This window comes from Cyrtonyx montezumae, unplaced genomic scaffold (genome assembly GCF_038088225.1).
Source record: "Cyrtonyx montezumae isolate F1298 unplaced genomic scaffold, pur_monq_1.0 scaffold_3, whole genome shotgun sequence".
NCBI classification, from domain to species: Eukaryota; Metazoa; Chordata; class Aves; order Galliformes; family Odontophoridae; genus Cyrtonyx; species Cyrtonyx montezumae.
The window spans coordinates 67,597,890-67,616,092 of record NW_027072034.1 but is presented as its reverse complement, the minus strand read 5'-3'; the positions used below and the strand labels follow the sequence as shown (position 1 = coordinate 67,616,092).

General features: G+C 36.8%; 1 protein-coding gene across 1 annotated transcript in view; it reads right to left on the bottom strand.

Annotated features, from left to right (window-relative positions):
- Positions 1 to 18,203, bottom strand: part of ROBO2 (roundabout guidance receptor 2) — a 407,749-nt gene that overhangs the window by 23,546 nt on the left and 366,000 nt on the right. Inside the window, exons 15-17 of the mRNA XM_065741855.1 lie at positions 16,795 to 16,919; positions 13,893 to 14,064; positions 7,672 to 7,854 (exon numbers count right to left, since the gene is read on the bottom strand). Of these exons, the coding sequence (XP_065597927.1) occupies positions 7,672 to 7,854; positions 13,893 to 14,064; positions 16,795 to 16,919 (480 nt within the window). The remainder of the gene's footprint in view (positions 1 to 7,671; positions 7,855 to 13,892; positions 14,065 to 16,794; positions 16,920 to 18,203) is intronic.

Genomic DNA, 18,203 nt, shown 5'->3' with positions numbered 1-18,203 from the left:
TAAAAACATTGCGGCTAATTAACTTTAGAGCTGATGCTACTTTCAGTCATGTTGCTTTAAACAGGCTGTCAAGTGACTGCATCACTCGTGAATAATTTGAAGTGTTTTGGATATCATGTGTGAATACACGAAGAGGTGGTACTGACCAGCTATGTTTCAAAATATGTTGGTCAAAAGTACATTATAACTTCAGTACATGTTCTGTTTCCTTTCTCCCTCTCCCCTTTTCATTTAATACTCCAACCTTCTTCATTTGCCAAAGCAACAAGAAATAAGGAAAACAAAAAATGAAGGTGTATTCAGTAACAACCTTTGCAAATAAGGTTTACAGTTCTGAGAGAATTACACTGCAACATATTTTCTGAAAAATTTCCAGAGGTTAATGGTCTTGTTTCAATTACAGAGTACCAGAAATAGTTTTAAAGTATTACTGTCACAGATTGCACGTGATATTTTATCTCAAAAAATTTTGTATTGCTAGTGTACCTCTATAAAACAAAGATAAAATGGAGGAGTTAGTAAGAAATCACAGCAATATCTGCCAGACACATTCTATTTTCTACTTGGTGAGATATAGAGAGAACTTGAAGGCATTCTAGGAAAAACGTATCAGGAAGATGACATAGAAACCTCTGCTGTAGAGCTATAATTGCTGTGGTATACAAGCTTGTTGAGAAGAGACAGGTATCACAGCATTTACTCTCTTTTTTGCTACCTGTGTATCCTAATGGTAGCAATTATTTCCTGTTTCTTCCTGCATTAAATGATGTTATGCCTACCCAACATAAACAGTCTTCATAAGAGCTTATATTGAAGTGACACTGTTTTGCAGGGAAGACCATGCCTGGCTTCTGCAGTATGCATGGAACTGGGAAGGTATGCATGTTCTTTAATTTAACCTTCTCTCTGCAAACCAACACAATTTTGGTTGTAAACTTTGTAAGAAAAGAAACAACAGAGCATTGTAGTTTCTACTCTTGGTGACAAAGGCTCTGGAATATCAACTAAACTAGCCAAAATTGAAATAAGTGAGGAGATGTCATCAGGATGTCACAGAAAAAAATATGATATTCCATATGACTTCCATAAATGGGCTGAGGGAGGACAGAGAAGATGCCTTTCTTTTAGCATCAATATTGTGAAAGAAAAGACAGCTAAAAAACAGAAGACACGGTCAGGCTGCCAACATAAGCACTATGTTTATCATTCCTGCCATACATTTTGTCAGCATTTTTGCCTGCAGTTTGATTTCTGTGATTACAAAACAAGTCTAAACGCCTGAATAGGAGCATATTTAATGTAATGCAGACATGTATGTCACTGTAAAAATAAAACACACAGACAGCTGGCTTTATTCATCCTGTCTCCACTTTAAAAAGATGCAGAGTAATTTCAAGGGGCAATGTAAGAGGAGAAAGGAAAGGATGTTCCTATCACTGACCCACCCATCTCCCTTGCTTTTTTATCACTGAGGAAGCAAAAATGCTCTTTCAGCATTCTTTCCATCTGATATATGTTCTGAAAAAGGACACAGACCTGCAGGGATGAGATTGGTTTTCAAAAGAAGATGAAAAAAATAACCTCTGCATAGAGAGATTTTGAAGGTATCCCCACTAGCTTACACTTCAAGGATTGCAAGAATGCAGAAAAATAATCTAAAGCACATTTAAAATGCATAAATATTTAAAGAAATTATATTGTATGTATTTCTATGAAGAATGGCATATGTTTAAGAGCTTTTTATATGCTTTTTATTAAATATATAAGGAGATGCTTATACTATTTACTAATATTATCTGACAAGGTTAGACTTAATCTTCGTGCCTGCTAGGACTGGAAAATACGAATGTACAGTAAGTTGACATTTTGAGGCAAGAAAGCTTTAGAAAGCTTTATGTATGCCTATCTCCAGAAGGCCACATTTTCCTACCACAAATGAAAACTTTAATGTTGCCAGCCAAGTCTTATTCCTTTTTCTGATAAGCTGTTCCTCAAATATGAATGTAGATTAATCCTTTTTTAATAAGCATTAACTCAGAACAGATAATCAGCATATAAAAATTCCATCAAATCTTCTGCCTACCTTTGGACAATTCTGTCAAATAACTTATCCTCATTTAACAGCTTCAGGAGTTAAGCATAAAATGTGTAGTGTTCCATAATTCTCTATTTATCTATTTTTAATTTGTTTTTGTTTACTTGGTTTCATGAAATCTTTAATCCCAAGGACCACTAGTCACTAAATAAGCTTACCTACTTATAAATGAAAACACATATTGACTTTTCTTGCATGACTGATGGCCTAGACAATCTTGAAAACACCTGAGTATTCAAGTAAGCAGTTACTGGCACAACAATGAGTTTGAAGCCATAGGAGAGATAAACAGATAAAGGAAATCTCTCTTATTACTACAAATTGATTCTGTGCCTTTGTTGTATAAGTTACTATACCAAAATGTGAAGGAAGAATTGCAATTTCCAGTGCTACATAAACAAATTCTGTTCTGACATTGTAAAATGGGAATTAAGTAATGTTGCTTAATTGTTGTGGTCAGAAGAGTTTTTTGTTAGATCTAACTTTTCTTGGATATAGTAAATGCTCACAGTGCATGTCTATATCCAACAGTTTGAGCAAACCATACTTTTATGTAACCATAAAAATAAAAAAATCTGTTTAGTAGTCAAGGAAGCTTTTACAGTAACTCATAAAACTAAGTCCAATCCATTCTTTATATAACAGAATCATAGAATATTCTGAATAGGAAGAGACCCATAAGGATTATAGAGTCCCACTCCTGGGTCCACAGAACCACTCCAAAAATCAGATCATATGTCGGAATGTGTACAACAAAAAAGATCACTTAAAAAGGGGTAACATTTGTGTTTATTGTCTCTGTGCCAAATTTATTTCTGTTGATAGTCTTTCATGGTCTGAAAAAGGCATACTTGTATCGCTGCAGATCACGACACTACTTCTAACCGGGTAAGCAAAACACTCATCTAATGAACATGATAGAAAATACTATGTTTTGTAGTATTGATATTACCAAGAATCAGTGCCTAGTGAGTCATGATGGATGAAACGGAAGTGAGGACTAGCGATTTAGACCCCCGTGACTGAGTAACTACTGGAATCAGTTCAATTGAAAATAAGTAAAACATTTAGCTATGATACTCATTTTCAAATTATTTTTGTTTCAAATTATTTTATCTGAGCAATCAATTAGTGTTTATTCATTAAGAAAGCTTAATGAATTTAACTCAATCAATTATTTTCTCTGGCAAAAATCTTTACCAACAGTGTGATATTTTCTTCTTGCCCTTCTTCTACACAGAATGTTAAAGTAATCTAGTCAGATAGCAGAAATTGTACCACCTAGGAATGTAATAAAAGAACACAAGTAACAATGTCCTAGTGAATGACCTTTAGTCTGAAAGTGGTCAATTTTTGGCAAACAATTATACCTGTTCAATGCAGACTTTTTAGCAACTAGTTTTGAAAACAAAACAAAACAAAAACATCAGATATAACTGATAAAATATCTATTGTTCAGAAAGATGTGTGAAATAGAGTAGATGTCTAAATCATGTTCTGCTAATACTTTCAACTATCTTTTTATACAGTAAACTCTACATGCTGTGTTCTTCTACAAGAAGACTTTAATGTGGATATTTGAAAAAGAAGTGTGCACCTTCCAAAATCTGTGTACATTTAGATAAATTCATCTTCAATAAAACCTTACCAGCAGCTATCTCTGATAAGATTCTAAATGCTACATACCACTAAATATTTATATCTGAAACCAATTCAGTGCTTATGAATCATAATTTTGAAGGAAAAAAGCAAGTCACTGAATGTCAGCAAACCTCCACAAGCATAGATATGTTCATCTAAATGAGACTACCAATTGCAAATTCAAACATTTGAGAACTAAAGATGCCTCTTAGGGAACTCTAGATTTAAAGATAAAAACCATGGACTGTGTCCACTGTTTGTACTTGCTTACTCAGTTTCTAGAAATGATTACAGATCAGGCAACAGAACTATGTATTATTAATAATTCTGTAAAGTCCATGAAACGTCAAAACTATTTTATAACCACAAATTTTTGGCAGTGACTCTGGCATATCCTAGTTATTGAGCTTATATGGATGAATCTCACTGAATCACGTACATCAATGGTGGCACTAATATGGTACTATGTTGTGCCAGTGTCAGCTACAAAAAATAACCAGTTACGGTCAGTCGACAATGGCATGGTCACAGGAACCAAATTTAAGAATGTATTTCATTTTTTGAAAAATGATTTTGAAAAAATCTCCTATGCTCTCAATAAAAAAAAGAAGTAAAGATTTTATGGCAGGATGTGTTGTGTCAGAAATTGTTCTGACTTGGGCAAACATACCAAGAAGCCAGAAGGAGTAACTCCTGAGTCCTTAGAGCCACTTCCTTAGGACAGCTTTCCCTAGCAATGTCACAGGTCCCTGGTGCTGACACCAGCAACTATACTTATCTGCCTCAGCAGCCATTTGCTCTTTTGTGCTTAAGCTAAACACTTGAGTTGTGGTTTATATCAGCAAGAGGTAGAAAGCAGCTAGCAGAACATGATGACCAGTTCCACAGTGTAGTTAAGACTGTCCTCTATTACACAGATGGCAGGGGCGTCAGAAAAGACAGCTTTGGCAAGTGCAACTGAGAACCCATGCTAAGCACAAAACTTCTTAAACACTTCTGCTGGAAGGTGAGGAAATTTATCATTTACACTGTAATACAACTATTTGTATGTTTATGATACTGAAACTTAAGTGTGAGAGTAGACACAAATTATTTGTAGTAATTATTACTATTATTTGTATACTGAATTTTTCTTGTCTGTCCATATGTTGACTAAGCTGTCTTCAACATGCTGCTTCAGACTCACTTTGTTCACTCTTCACATATCTTTAATCACACTCATGATAATGGTCTACCGTATGCTATGTTTACTAAAGATATGAAAACAAGGATATCAGCTTTGAATTGTATAGACAGAAAAAAAACCAAATGCTTCAACTTCAAAAATGCTGTAAATTAAATGTGCATAGGTTAATCATTAGATAGCCTGAAGATCTGAACACCTCAAGGCAAGGCAAGTCAAACAACTAACAGATAAAATGGAAGACAGCTCTACTTCTCCAGTTAGAAATTTAAAAATATCTGAAGTACTTTCTCTGAATTTTAAAATCAAAAATTGGTCATAGGTGACTAATGCTTACTTTATGTGATGTTAGTTCAGGAACTCTGTCCTGCAAATTACTTTAAAATTTCACTATTTTGAAGAGTTAGATGAGTAAAAAGCATGCGAATCAAGGCAGACATTAATGGTGGCAGATTTTATGTCACTTTGGAATCACTAGGGAAAGAATGCTACATTTTTAACACAGAAGTGTTTCTCCTTGTGCTTGGTTTTAATTCCGCATACCTCACACATTTATAAACACTTAGCTAATGTTTGCAATGATGTGTTGGTGAGGTAAGAGACAGACTAATGGACAGTACCTGCAGGGGTGAAGGTGAAGGACTGAACTGCAAAACAAGAAAGCAAACACATTATGAGTTACACACTCCGATAACAAGCGCTAATTGCAGGGCACAAGTTTCCTCTGGAATTTGCCCAGTTGTGGTAATAATATCATATGCAGGACATAACAGTTGAGCTTAAAGCATTAGCCAGCCAGCAGCCAATGAGAAATGACAGTTGGAAAGTTGAGCAGTGAATTTAGACAGTCAAGTCAGAAGACAGTTTTTGTGTGCACATGCTGTTCTCCAAATTGTAAACAGTAGAATGAATGTTGAAATATGATCTGTTATGAACTTTCCTTGCTGAAAGCATACAGAATGTCACAATTCCAATAATGGGGACTCCATGTCATGATGCAATGCACTGTTCACATCACGCTTAGATGCAGCAAACGTTATGAGAAGGAATGAGTTGCAGTAGACATACTGTTTAAAATGACTATTGTAATAAACGACAGGTACATATTTTAAAGTACAAAAGGCTTTTTCGTCAACACCCTCCCAAAAATTGCCCATGCACACACATGGCTAATAATTCTGTATGCCAAAAAAGAGTAGCCCTAGCTTGTGTCCAAAGGTTACGCTCTCTCTTAACATAAAAGATTTTGGGATATAAACTAACATTTAAACTAATAAACTAATACTGGCAAATGTGTAAGTATTTGTGGTATATATTTATTTATTAATTTATACCACCTCTCAGAGAGTAAAAGTCACTGCTGCTAAAGGAAAGAAAAAACACTCCATCCAAAAGCATAAACTGTGAATGATACAGTCCACACAGTCACACAAAGAAAGGATCCACAAAAACTGAGTATATCTAAGAGCTGCTGTCAATGAAAGGGTCTCTCTTCTCTCACTGTCGTAGCATTCATGTTTGATCTCTTCTTGGGTTGCTTCATTTCAATAAGCCAGCTGAAAACTAATTCAGCAGGGGTGAGGGTAGGAAGGATTGAAAACTCAAAAAAGCCTCTAAAACTGTGAATTATTTCCGTCTGCTTTAGTGAGTTGAATCAGGACACTGAGGAGGTTGGTGATGGCTAACACTAAGGTTTGGAGGCATACGAATGTTTAGTTGGGAGCAGGGAATGGACGTTGGTTTTTGACAGAGATGTTTAGATACCTAAGGGATCTGTGTCTCCTGACTGGCATGCAACTTGTAAATAGTGGAGCATTAGTGTAACTTTATTCTCACATAATGTTAACATTAAATATGCTGTGTCCTCAGCTACGCGAATCTTAATCAAACAGGAAATGTTTTCTTTTTATGTGTATTATGTAAGTACTACAGGAAAAACTACCCAATATTTGAAGAACAGCTTTTTCATGTTAAATTAGGCTTCACAGCAACATATTTTATAGTAATTCTATATTCATCTGACTTACTAAAATCCCATAAGAATCCTAAAGCACAGAATAATACAAAATACAGAGAATTTGGATGATAAAGAAAATCTTTCATTAGGTGAATTTATTTTTCCAAATGAATTTTCAAAAATTAATTTGTAACTGGAGCAACACGTTTGATGTAAAACTGACTACACTGCAAGGCCATTCCAAGGTGTTCTAGCTTAAAGACAAAACTTCTTATGACTTCTGTCAGAGGTAATTTTTAACCACACTTTTCTAATATCTCTCTCTCTTTTCTTCCAGTTATAGGTATCGAGCTGTTGATAAGTACCTCAGTTTACTTCCCATGCACGTAGCTTCAAAAACCTGGAAATGCATGGGAATGAAAAAGGATACCAAATATTATTCCTGACCTTTCCTGTAAGTATCTAGTCTATTTCACATTTGAGCTCATAAGTGGAGCTGAACAACTACAACATGCTTTCTGATCAAGGAATAATAGTCTTAGTATTTTTTTTTTTAAGCTAGATGTGCTGAAGATGTAAAAATAAAGACTGTCTTATGATAATGATGAAATGTGGTACCGAGCAATGCATTTAAAGCTTCTCATACACCAGCATTTTCACAACACACATTTAAAACAAGCATACAAAATTAATCCAGGCTACCTTAGCTGTAAGGTCAGTATGTTTTTTAAATAGGTTTAACAGCACGTGTTCTCTTCATGACAGAAGATGGTAATAAATAGTTACTGTTCTTACCAGCGTAATTACTGAGCCCCTTCCTCTTCTTTCTGCGCCAATACAGCCAGATGCTGAAACCCATCAGAATTACCCAACATGCACCACCGATGCCAGCTATAAAGGCAGGCTGTTTGACAACATCAGTGATTTGCTCTGTTATGCTGTTGTTATTTTCAGTGATGACTACTTCATTACGGCCTCCTGCACAAAAGAAAGTTGACAGAACATTGTTATTATGGACTCGGCAATACAAACGGGAACCAGATATTGGAAATTAAAATAAAAGAGAAAAAAGTAAAAAAGAAAAAGTAGAAAAAATAATAATGCACCTAGAAATAATTATCCACAGTAGAAGATCTTTAGTGAGTACTAATGCACACCTGAAAACCAATGTTTCTAGTAAGTAAATCCTCGATGTGTATGTGTGATACTATCAGATACGTGCATACATGCTGAATAAAGATTTCAAGTTGCGAGAGTTAACTGAGTCAAAAAAATACTGTGACTGTCAATTATGAGTCTATTGCATACATACAGGCAGTTCCATACAGTAATCAAATATTGTCATGGTTTTATGATTTTTTTTGTTACCAGTAGTCCTCATCATAATATCATGTAAGGCACTGGGAGTTAAAGAGTTAATGCTCCTGTTCCCTGTACTATTGAATTTCTGGGTACCTGGTTCTCAGGAGAGAACTACATACTCCAGAAGAATTTGCGTTCCGGTTTTCCACTCAGAGGGAAAGATGTAACTGCACGCAAGTCCCAGGACTTCCTCTTCTGCTGGTCATCTCAGCAGTGGAGGTTCCCTAGCCATCTTGCCTTTAGCTTTAGCATAAAGCCTTCAGTTTAGGAGACTCTCATTTTATTTGATTTATTACCTTAAATTCCAATTATGTTGTACTATACTGTATTATTTTGCCTTCTGAAATCTTACTTTGTAAATCAGTTTTCCTCTTCAGATTTTTGCTGCTGTTTTGTTTTTAGGCCCATCTCCCTCCTCTCTTCCTTTTCCTCCTTCCTCTTTCCCAGGGCTTGGGCCCCTCATTCCATTCATCATGGAACTTGGCTGAATTGGCCCATAAACTGTTCACAAATATTGAAATGGTGACTCAGAGCAATTAGCAGAAATACTGCAACATTATGCCTTGCTGTGAAAACGAATGCTCTTCTAAAATTCAGTAATAGTTAAATTTACCACTCTCTTGTTAAGCAAACAGCTGCTGTGTCAGCACTGTGGCTTCATCCTGTTCAGAGACTCTGTCAATTTCAGCTTTGTATCCATGGATGATTCTTCACAGGAATCAATAGTTTAAACTCAAGATATCATGACTGAGAACCTGTCCCAGGGAACGTTGAGCTGCCTGTGCCTTCCCTGCCTGCACCTGCATCCACGCTTGGGCACTGGCCGCAGTATAGTGCTGTCCAAATGCATGGAGTTAGGTCCTCTGCTAAGCTCAGAGCTGGATTCAGTTACTTGGGAAGAAATGTGATGCACTGCATTACATTGCTATAACACTGTTAATGATCTCTGTGATTTTATTAAGCTTTCTCTCTTTCATCACCATGTCAATATTTAGTAATGATGACTGTCTGCTTTTGCAAACAAACTGCTGAAGCTGTGCTAGAGCTTGGCTTGCATTCAGTAATCTGCTCAAGAAACAAAACAGGCTTCCCATAAACAAAACAGGTCCTGGAGAAGGATGCTGATGCCTGTTAATAGAGAAACAGCCTTTGTTGTGTATCAGTCTATACTGGGTCATGCTGGTAAGATTTACAGGTGTCAAGCTCTGTGAGCTGCAGCTCCTCTTTCTAAACTCTCCTATGCTGTCTTGCCACTGTAAAAAAGGCAGTATAACACATAACTCAACAAGCACCAGTAACAAGAAAAAGCTTGGAGGCAGCAGAGGCAACTATGGTGGTTTTCCCATTTTTTATTGCCAATGGAAACAACCCATAGGTTCAATTCCAGTGCTAAAAGAGAAAGTGCTGAAATGTACTAATAGAAAAGGCACTCTGCAGCATGTTCCTCTAGCACACAATTGGTTTTCTAGTAGAAATCAGCATGGGAGTTGGTGTCACTCTAATTGCCATTAACTTTCAGTTAATTCCTGTGCCCTTTGGAGGTAATGTAAGAGTAGCAGGATGGTGAAGAAAAGGCAATGTGCACACTGCTATAGAGGTAGCCGTACTACCATGGAAAAGAGAGGGGAGGGAGGGGCTTCAGAGACACCAGCTTCGAGGGTAGATGCTCCCTCAAAAAAGAAAAGTACTGCCTCCTGCAAAAGCCTTCAAAATGTCCCAGTGCAGAAAATCCAGTTTTATCTTAAGGCCAAAAAGCAGTCTGCTGAAGATGCAGGAAGTAAGAACAAGCCACAAAGAGCCAGGAGAGAGGGTTCAGTGGTCTTTCCCCTCTTATCTCTTCTAAGGGAAAGTACAACTTGTCCCTGAATTACCTTCTGCAGTTTGCAATCTGCCTTTTTACACCTAGCATTCAGTGACTAGCAACTATGAGCATAAACTTAATAATTTACTTTATCCACTGATGTTTGATAAAACTAACAAAATTATTGTGGTTTTGGGAAACAAATGTCATTCATTTTGTATTTCTTTCTGCAATATTTAATCAGTACTAATTTATATACTATCCAAGGTACCAGTGTACTACTTCGTATACTGCAGGTGTTTCTGTAACAATGCTGTCAGTTCAACTAATTAGAACATAGACAAGGGAAGTGTGTGACCTGTAACGCTCCATTGTTCCCGAAGACAAAAACATAATGAAATATAATGTCTTCCTCCCATTGGAGAGTAATGAAGAACAAAACTAATTTGTCGGACCAAAAATTAATTAGACACATCAGATTCGATTGTACCTATTACTATGAAAGTTTGCAGCTGTTCCTCATATTATTATGCCAATGATGGAATGTAAGAATGAACAGGCCAACTGATGAAGAGAAATAATAGCTCTAACATTAACCATTATTGCTGCTATCCTCAATTTTATTTCTGATATTCCCAGTAAAAAATAATAATAATAAATCAGCATATCAGTAATGATAGTAAAAATGTTATTCTTGATTCTCTTTCAGTCCTGTATAACATTTTTCAACACTGGGTTTGATGTGTGGGCACAGAATTCCAGAAACAGTGACATGACTCTTAACTAAAGAAATAGTATACTTCCTAATACTCAATATTCTAATGCTTATACTTTCTGAATTTTGATTAACCTGATGCTTAGACTTGGTTTGTAAAGTCAGTAGTTGATTATCCATGGTGAAAACCAAATATTTTCAGAATAACGTCTTAGAAGAATGCACCCTATATTTAAGAATAATGTTTTACTTATTACAAACCAGACTCTATTTAATGACAATGGAAGTTATATCGTTCATAGGTTCATTAGGTTGGAAAGGACCTACAAGATCATCTAGTCCAACCATCCTCCTATCACCATCCCTACCCACTGAACTACTAAATCAAATCCCTTAGCACCTCATCTAAATGCTTCTTGAACAGCGCTAGGGATGGTGCCTCAACCACCTCCCTAGGCAGGCCATTCCAGTGCCTGACCACTCTTTCAGAAAAAAACATTTCCCTCAAATCTAATCTAAATCTTCCCTGGCGCAACTTGTGGCCATTCCCTCTCGTCCTGTCATTAGTTATCTGGGAGAAGAGGCCCACCCCCTCCTCACCACAACCCCCCTTCAGGAAGTGGTAGAGTGCAATAAGGTCTCCTCTGAGCCTCCTCTTCTCCAGACTAAACAATCCCAGCTCCCTCAGCCGCTCCTCATAAGACTTGTGCTCCAGACCCCTCACCAGTTTTGTTGCCGTTCTCTGAACACACTCCAGGGCCTCAATGTCCTTCTTGTAGTGAGGGGCCCAAAACTGAACACAGTACTCGAGGTGCGGCCGTACCAGAGCTGAGTACAGGGGAATGATCACCTCCCTGCTCCTGCTGGCTACACTATTTCTAATACAGGCCAGGATGCCGTTGGCCTTCTTGGCCACTTGGGCACACTGCCGGCTCATGTTAAGCCAAGCATCAACCAACACCCCCATGTCCTTTTCCTCTCTCATTCTTCAAGCCATTGTTCAGCAACAAGTCTCAACTGCTTTGCATTACTGAACTACTTCCTCCGTAATTTAGAATTCCGTAGTGTTTGTTTGCATGTTGTTAAATAGGTAAGCATTAGGCCACATAGGAATCCATAGTAATACAATGACTTGATAATGTTTTCCTATTCATGGCTACATTTTGAGGTTTGTTCATTTCATCTGAGTCATTTCTTTTTAATACGTATCTGAAATTTTCATTTTCTTATTTTTCTGTTGCTGATTCTCAGACAGATATTGAATGGAACCAACTTGTTTCTTTTTTTTTCCTGAATTTGTGTCATTTAAATAGTAGTACCTTTATGAATCAAATCTATAGCCTGAGGAATATTTGCCAGTAATCATGGCTCATAAGCAACAGAAAAACATAACCAAGTGAAAAATTAGATGCAGACTATAAAATAGTAATTATATTTAGCTTTGTTATTGTATAAGAGAAAACAGAACTGAGAACAGAAACAATGCAACAGAAAAATACTTCTACTTTTCATGTGGAAGACTCTTAAATATGTAAAGATGCTATCAGACGAACTTGTTGAAGTAGACATTCTAGACCCATTAAAGGGATAAATATCCTTAAGTTTAACAGTGCAAAACTTAGCTTTAAAATGCAATTCCTTTTGTACTTTATTTGTATCCTAACATCCCTTTTGTCCTTCACATAACAATACAAATATCCCCACAATTAACTCTTGATTATGCTAGTCATTTTTTCTAAGGAAAACGACAGGATGAAGGTCTGCATGCAGATGTGGAGCTGAGCATTCTGGCAATCACCCAGCAAAGCACTTTAGTGCAAGTTTAACTCATAACAGGTTAAGTGGCACAAAACCACTCACATGCTCAAATTGAAACACACTGAAGTATTTTGCTGGAACAAGCCCAGTGCACAGCTGTATGGAACCCCTTCAGCAAGGAAAATAGGAAACAAAGGCCTGCTCAAAGCAAATGCAGTGCCAGAGCAGTCACACAACATAGGCTGTTTACACAGAGATCCAAAAATACATGCTTATTAGAGGACAGATTTCTTGTATTTTCAAAACATCAAATTCTTGCTTTCAGTTCTAGAACACTCTTTAGCCATCTTCAGAATTTTTGTGACTTCCTCTTTCTAAAACAATTGTGATTTGTATTCTCTCCTCTAGTGATAACAAATCCAAAGCTGGAGTATCTCTACTTCTGTCTGAATATCATTAAACATTTAAGCAACACATAGGAGTTGACATTTTCTAAATGTCTACATGTAATAGGACTGTTCATATATGGGACATTGTGGTGACAATATTTTCTAGAAAGAAAATATGTACTATCAACAGACTCACAAACAAGCATGAAAAAGTTCATTTTTGTAATAACTAAATTAGACCAGACAGATGAAAGTAACAAAATCCCTGTATTATGTACTCTGAAGAGGTGCTGCTGTGCACAGTCCAATTCAGTTTTGCTAAAAATAGTTTTTCTATTCTCATCCTTCCCATATTGTTTCTTCATTTGTATTTCATACTTGAGAAGAATTTCAGAAGAAAAAGAATCTGTGCTTTCCCTTTGTTAAGGAAATTAATCCAGCACAGAAAATATCAGTAAGAGACAGTCATTTCAAAGGCAGAGACGATACTACCACCTCCACCTTTGCATTCTATTTGGATTACAGGCCACTTATTCTTCAACATAGGAAACTTGTCTGCTTGGGATACCTGAAAAATGTTGATGTAATATGTTCAGAAAACCAACCGTTAACAGTGTCTTATGCATCAGTGCTATAGGTAAAGCAATACTAGAGTCATCTGAGAAGAAAAAGGGAGCTCTAGCTGTTAGTTCCATCAACCCAGCAACCTGCAAAAGTGGTAAATTCATTAAAAAAAAATCAGTTTCGCTAGATACCTTGTACTTCCTATACCTCAGCAAATAAAGAATTAGTTCACTCTGCTAGCTGTGAGAATTGTACAAACTAAAGGCACAATGCCAGCAGGCAATGGGATGTTAAAAGCTAACTACCAAGCTCAATTCAAAACTCGTCTTTTGCTCCACAGATTTTTGTGCTCTCACAAATCATTAATGAAAGCATTTCTGAAAGTAAAAACAGGCAAAACAAAACAACAGAATACACAATCACTTACCAATTATTATGGGTTGTGGCTCACTTTTCACTCCCACACCTGCACTGGTACTTGCAGCAACTTCTACACGGTACTGAATACCTGGATACAGGCCACCTATTACTACAGACCGAATGGCTGCATCTACTGTTTTGTTGATATGAAATCGAGTCTCATTACCTAGACACCAGATCTGGGACAAAAGTTGACGTGTTAAAAAATATGAAGTTCTTCATACTCATAAACAACACCTCATAGATATGACATATCAAGGTTTTGCATGACAATCACCTAGTTTGGTATTTTGGACTTGTTAACAGTATTACTACCTAGGAGCAGTTGGAGCTCAGCAAATTATCCCAGATTAGTGTAAAATCAAGCAACCTGCAATGTCTGACTGCAAACACCACTCTGGACTCTGGCCCTCTGTAGAGCGCAATTCTATGGCATGCTTTGAAGCACAGAACAGAATCATCCAAGTGAAAATGGTGTGTTACATTTTAATTGAAATCTTGTTCAGTAACATGATTACTACCAAATCATTTCATAAAAGGATCCATTTTTTTAATTCTTATTTTCCCACTGACAGTAAAAAGACAACTAGTGAAATATTTCTTAAAGTATTAAAGGATAAAAATCTTTCAAAATTCTTTTCAATATCCTTTTGCTACACAACAGGGGTATGTGACATCTCTGAAAAAGACTAAGTACAAACCTGCTCTTTATTGCCACAGTTGTGATTACATACATTGTTCATAAATCCAGATCTCAGTTTCTGACTCAATTATTTTCTAATTAAACAGAAGCAACAAAATATTCTTCAATTTGAATTCATATTTTGTGTTGAGAATGGTGTATCATTTCACAGTGTTATTTCTCACTCCTGCATTGATCCATTGGCTTATCCTGAGAAGGGTTGAAACTAGGACTTTCTTAGAGATTCTTCCTCAATTATTGTTTTTGGCTCACACTGCTTCTATATCATCAAATAAAGCATTTACTACCACTTTACTCAAGAAAATCAATACTTAAATGTATCATATGTACACTACATAATTATAACAGCAGAAGAAAGCACTACTTGTAGAACCACTCTCAGCAAACAACTGATGTGTCTAAACAACATTAATATCCTCTTTACCCTTACTTTAGACCCTTATCCTTTTTTTTTCTGTAAAGCACTGAGAAAGACTTTGGGAATACAACAAACTTTCATTCTGCTGAGCTCATGTAGAGGCTACTTGCAGGGCAGAATGCATTAGCGTTAGAGACTATTCATTCTTTCAGTCCAGATCTGTCCTGGTCTTAGGTCACAGAAACTACAAAATGCCTCTAATTAAAGGCACTGAATTCACAAATGAATCTGCATTCATTCTTATTCCTGAACTGGAAAAAAACATCTACATTCAATTTATTAGAATATATCCAGTGAAACTTCAGCAGTCATTTTATATTAAATGAGATATTAGATTCTTTGCATTAGATTCACCACAGTCAGCACACTTATCAAGCAGACATCTAATCTAACCAGAAGGGATGTAATAAGTGGTGACTCCAGCTGTTTTTCTAAGCAGTCTAGAGATCTGAGCACTCACCTGGAATGTGCTTTTTATTAACCATCAGCTGACTTTCTTTCATATGTATATATTTTGTAGTTTAAGACTGTGTTTTACTTATTTGCCTATAAGCCCCTAATAGTTAATGTTGCCTTATAGTACATTCAGTGTCAAGATGATTAAAGATACAAATATTAATTTATAAAAAAATACTGGCATTAATAAATCATAATATTGAATAAAAGCAAAATAAAAGAATTGCTATGCTAAAAATAAGTAGTGTGAACATCTACTGCATCTCTCTAATCAAATGATATGCCATAAGAGGTTGAAACATGAACTGGTTTACACTTTTTTCCTTCTTGATTCTGTTTTCCCTCACAACACATAAGGAAGAATAAATTATATATTCCTGTGTGAAATAATCACCTGCATCTCAAAAAGATTATACTATCATTTTGTCCTTTTGTGGGATTTTCAAGGAAGCTGCCCCGCTCTATTTCAATTATAAATTTCACATTCAATACAGAAGCTGGCAACAGTGAATACATTTAGCAAACGACATGTTCCACAGTTACAAGCCTGTGATAATGTTGAATGCAGCATGACCCTTTTCTCCACAGTCTTCCCTCCACACACTCCAATAACACACTGCAATATTTCTAAGTTGTGAAAAAACAATTGTGCAAAAGCAAGCTTAGTGGGTAACTGACTGTTACAGAATGTAAGGTGATGTGTAAGGGGAGGATAACTTGAGCCATCACAGCAAAAAATGCAGAGAGAGGGCAACCAGTGCAGCAAGCAGTCAAGTAACAAACTCTGCATACCCAGCCTGTTCCTCAGAGCAAACAAGCTAGCACTTTAAGCTGTGAATCTTGACACAGATAGTCCTTAAAAGAAGACTTGCATTCTCCCAGAGCTATAGTCCTTGACTTTGACCTTGAAGTGATAAGATTAGCATTTCTGCAGGGAAGAGTAGTATCTTTCCTGTCAACATTTCTACCAGGCTGAAGACATTTTGAGACAGGAGCTCCAACACTTGTCTTGAGAATAAAGAACCTCTTAGGAAAATAAAAACAAACAGCAACCCTTCTTCTCTTTCTTCCAAGGAGAAGGAAGAAAGTAAACTACAACTCCCTTCCAGATCTAGCTCATGTTATTTTTGGTTTTAACCATAACAGTAGCACTGCTTATAGGGAAAAGTAAAAAAAAAAAATCCATAGGCACTCAGTCCTTTTTCTCCATATAACTATATGGGCAGCAGTAAATGCTGTAAGAATCTAAATCCGTAATCAGCACTATTGCTCTGTAATTCATGAAGGCTGTTTCCTAAAGCACACAACCCTCCTATTACAGATCCCTTCTACCTTGTACTCCTGGATGATTCCATTTTGGTGATCTGGAGGGGGAGGATCCCAGGAGATGCTGATGCTTGTGCTGTTGTGGTTTCCAACTGTCAGGACAGTAACAGACTGAGGAGGGGCACTTGGAGCTGCACCAAACAGAGAGAACAAACAGAAATAAGACATGAACACATTTGCTAGGGTGCAAATATTGCTGAAACTGTAAGTGCAAGCAGAGAATATACAAAGCTCACAGTCCCTGCAGGCCTAGGTATGCACATTGTGTTAGGTACTGACAATTTAGAAAAATGCCTTTCTGAAAAGAAGCACTGTACTGAATGAAACTGTGGAATTTGTGGCAATGGAAAATCAATACAAATCATTTCTCATTTACTTAGATATAGCATTTCTTAAGCTTGCATTGGAATTACTCTCATGCTTGCATTGTTTTCCATAATACATAGTTAGCCATGCATATGTCAACTAAGTTATTATGTGAGATTGCATCCTCTACTCAAAGAAGTCTTTGATTCTTTTCTCCCCACACTATCATGAGAAATGGGAGTTCAGGAATTTTTGTTTGCTTGATACTTACTTCTGTTTTTTCTCCAATAAGTCATTAACCCAGCATGTTTAAGCATAAAGATTTGCACCTCTTAGACAGAAAAGGGTTTAAGTTTTTAAGACTTTACACCAAATGCCAGTGAACGAGGGAATTGATAATGTAGGTCAGATATATATTTATGATCTCTTCAGGCTAATCTTTCTCTTTAGAGCCCTCTGTTTAGTTCAAACATTCACAGCTGTTTGGCTGGCCACTGCACATCAAGGCCCTATCTACCAGGCACTTCTCTGCCAGTTGCCCCTACTTTGGCTTGAGGTGTGAAGAAAAAATAAAAATAATTCAAAAAACCAACATAGCTGTTAGTTATCAGAGCTATGCTGGCAGAGCCCTTTCTGCAGTGACATCAACAGCAGGGTGCTTTTGTTGGCTTAGGACATGTTGGGAAGTGATGCAGCAAGTCCAATAGAGAGGCCAAAATTCCCTCTGTGAGCATCTGCTGCACCCATGCAGGGGCTCTCCCTGCACAGCTATAGTTGTCACCACAAAGGCACATGTCCCTCCTTTGCCACTCTGTGACATAAAAACTTTGTGTGGCCGTTGAAAGCAAACACTGAAACCACCACAGTATCAAGCTAAATAACAAACATTGAGTATGTCATATTAAGGTATGTCCCTAGAGAGGAGAAGAAGGAATTTAATAACAGCTGCACTAAACTGGTCCTATGATCCATCTAGTCTCTCTTTCCTGGTCCATCTACTCAGTCTTCAAAAAAAAAAAGAAAGAGAAGAGAAAGAGAAGAGAAAGAGAAGAGAAGAGAAGAGAAAGAGAAGAGAAAGAGAAGAGAAAGAGAAGAGAAAGAGAAGAGAA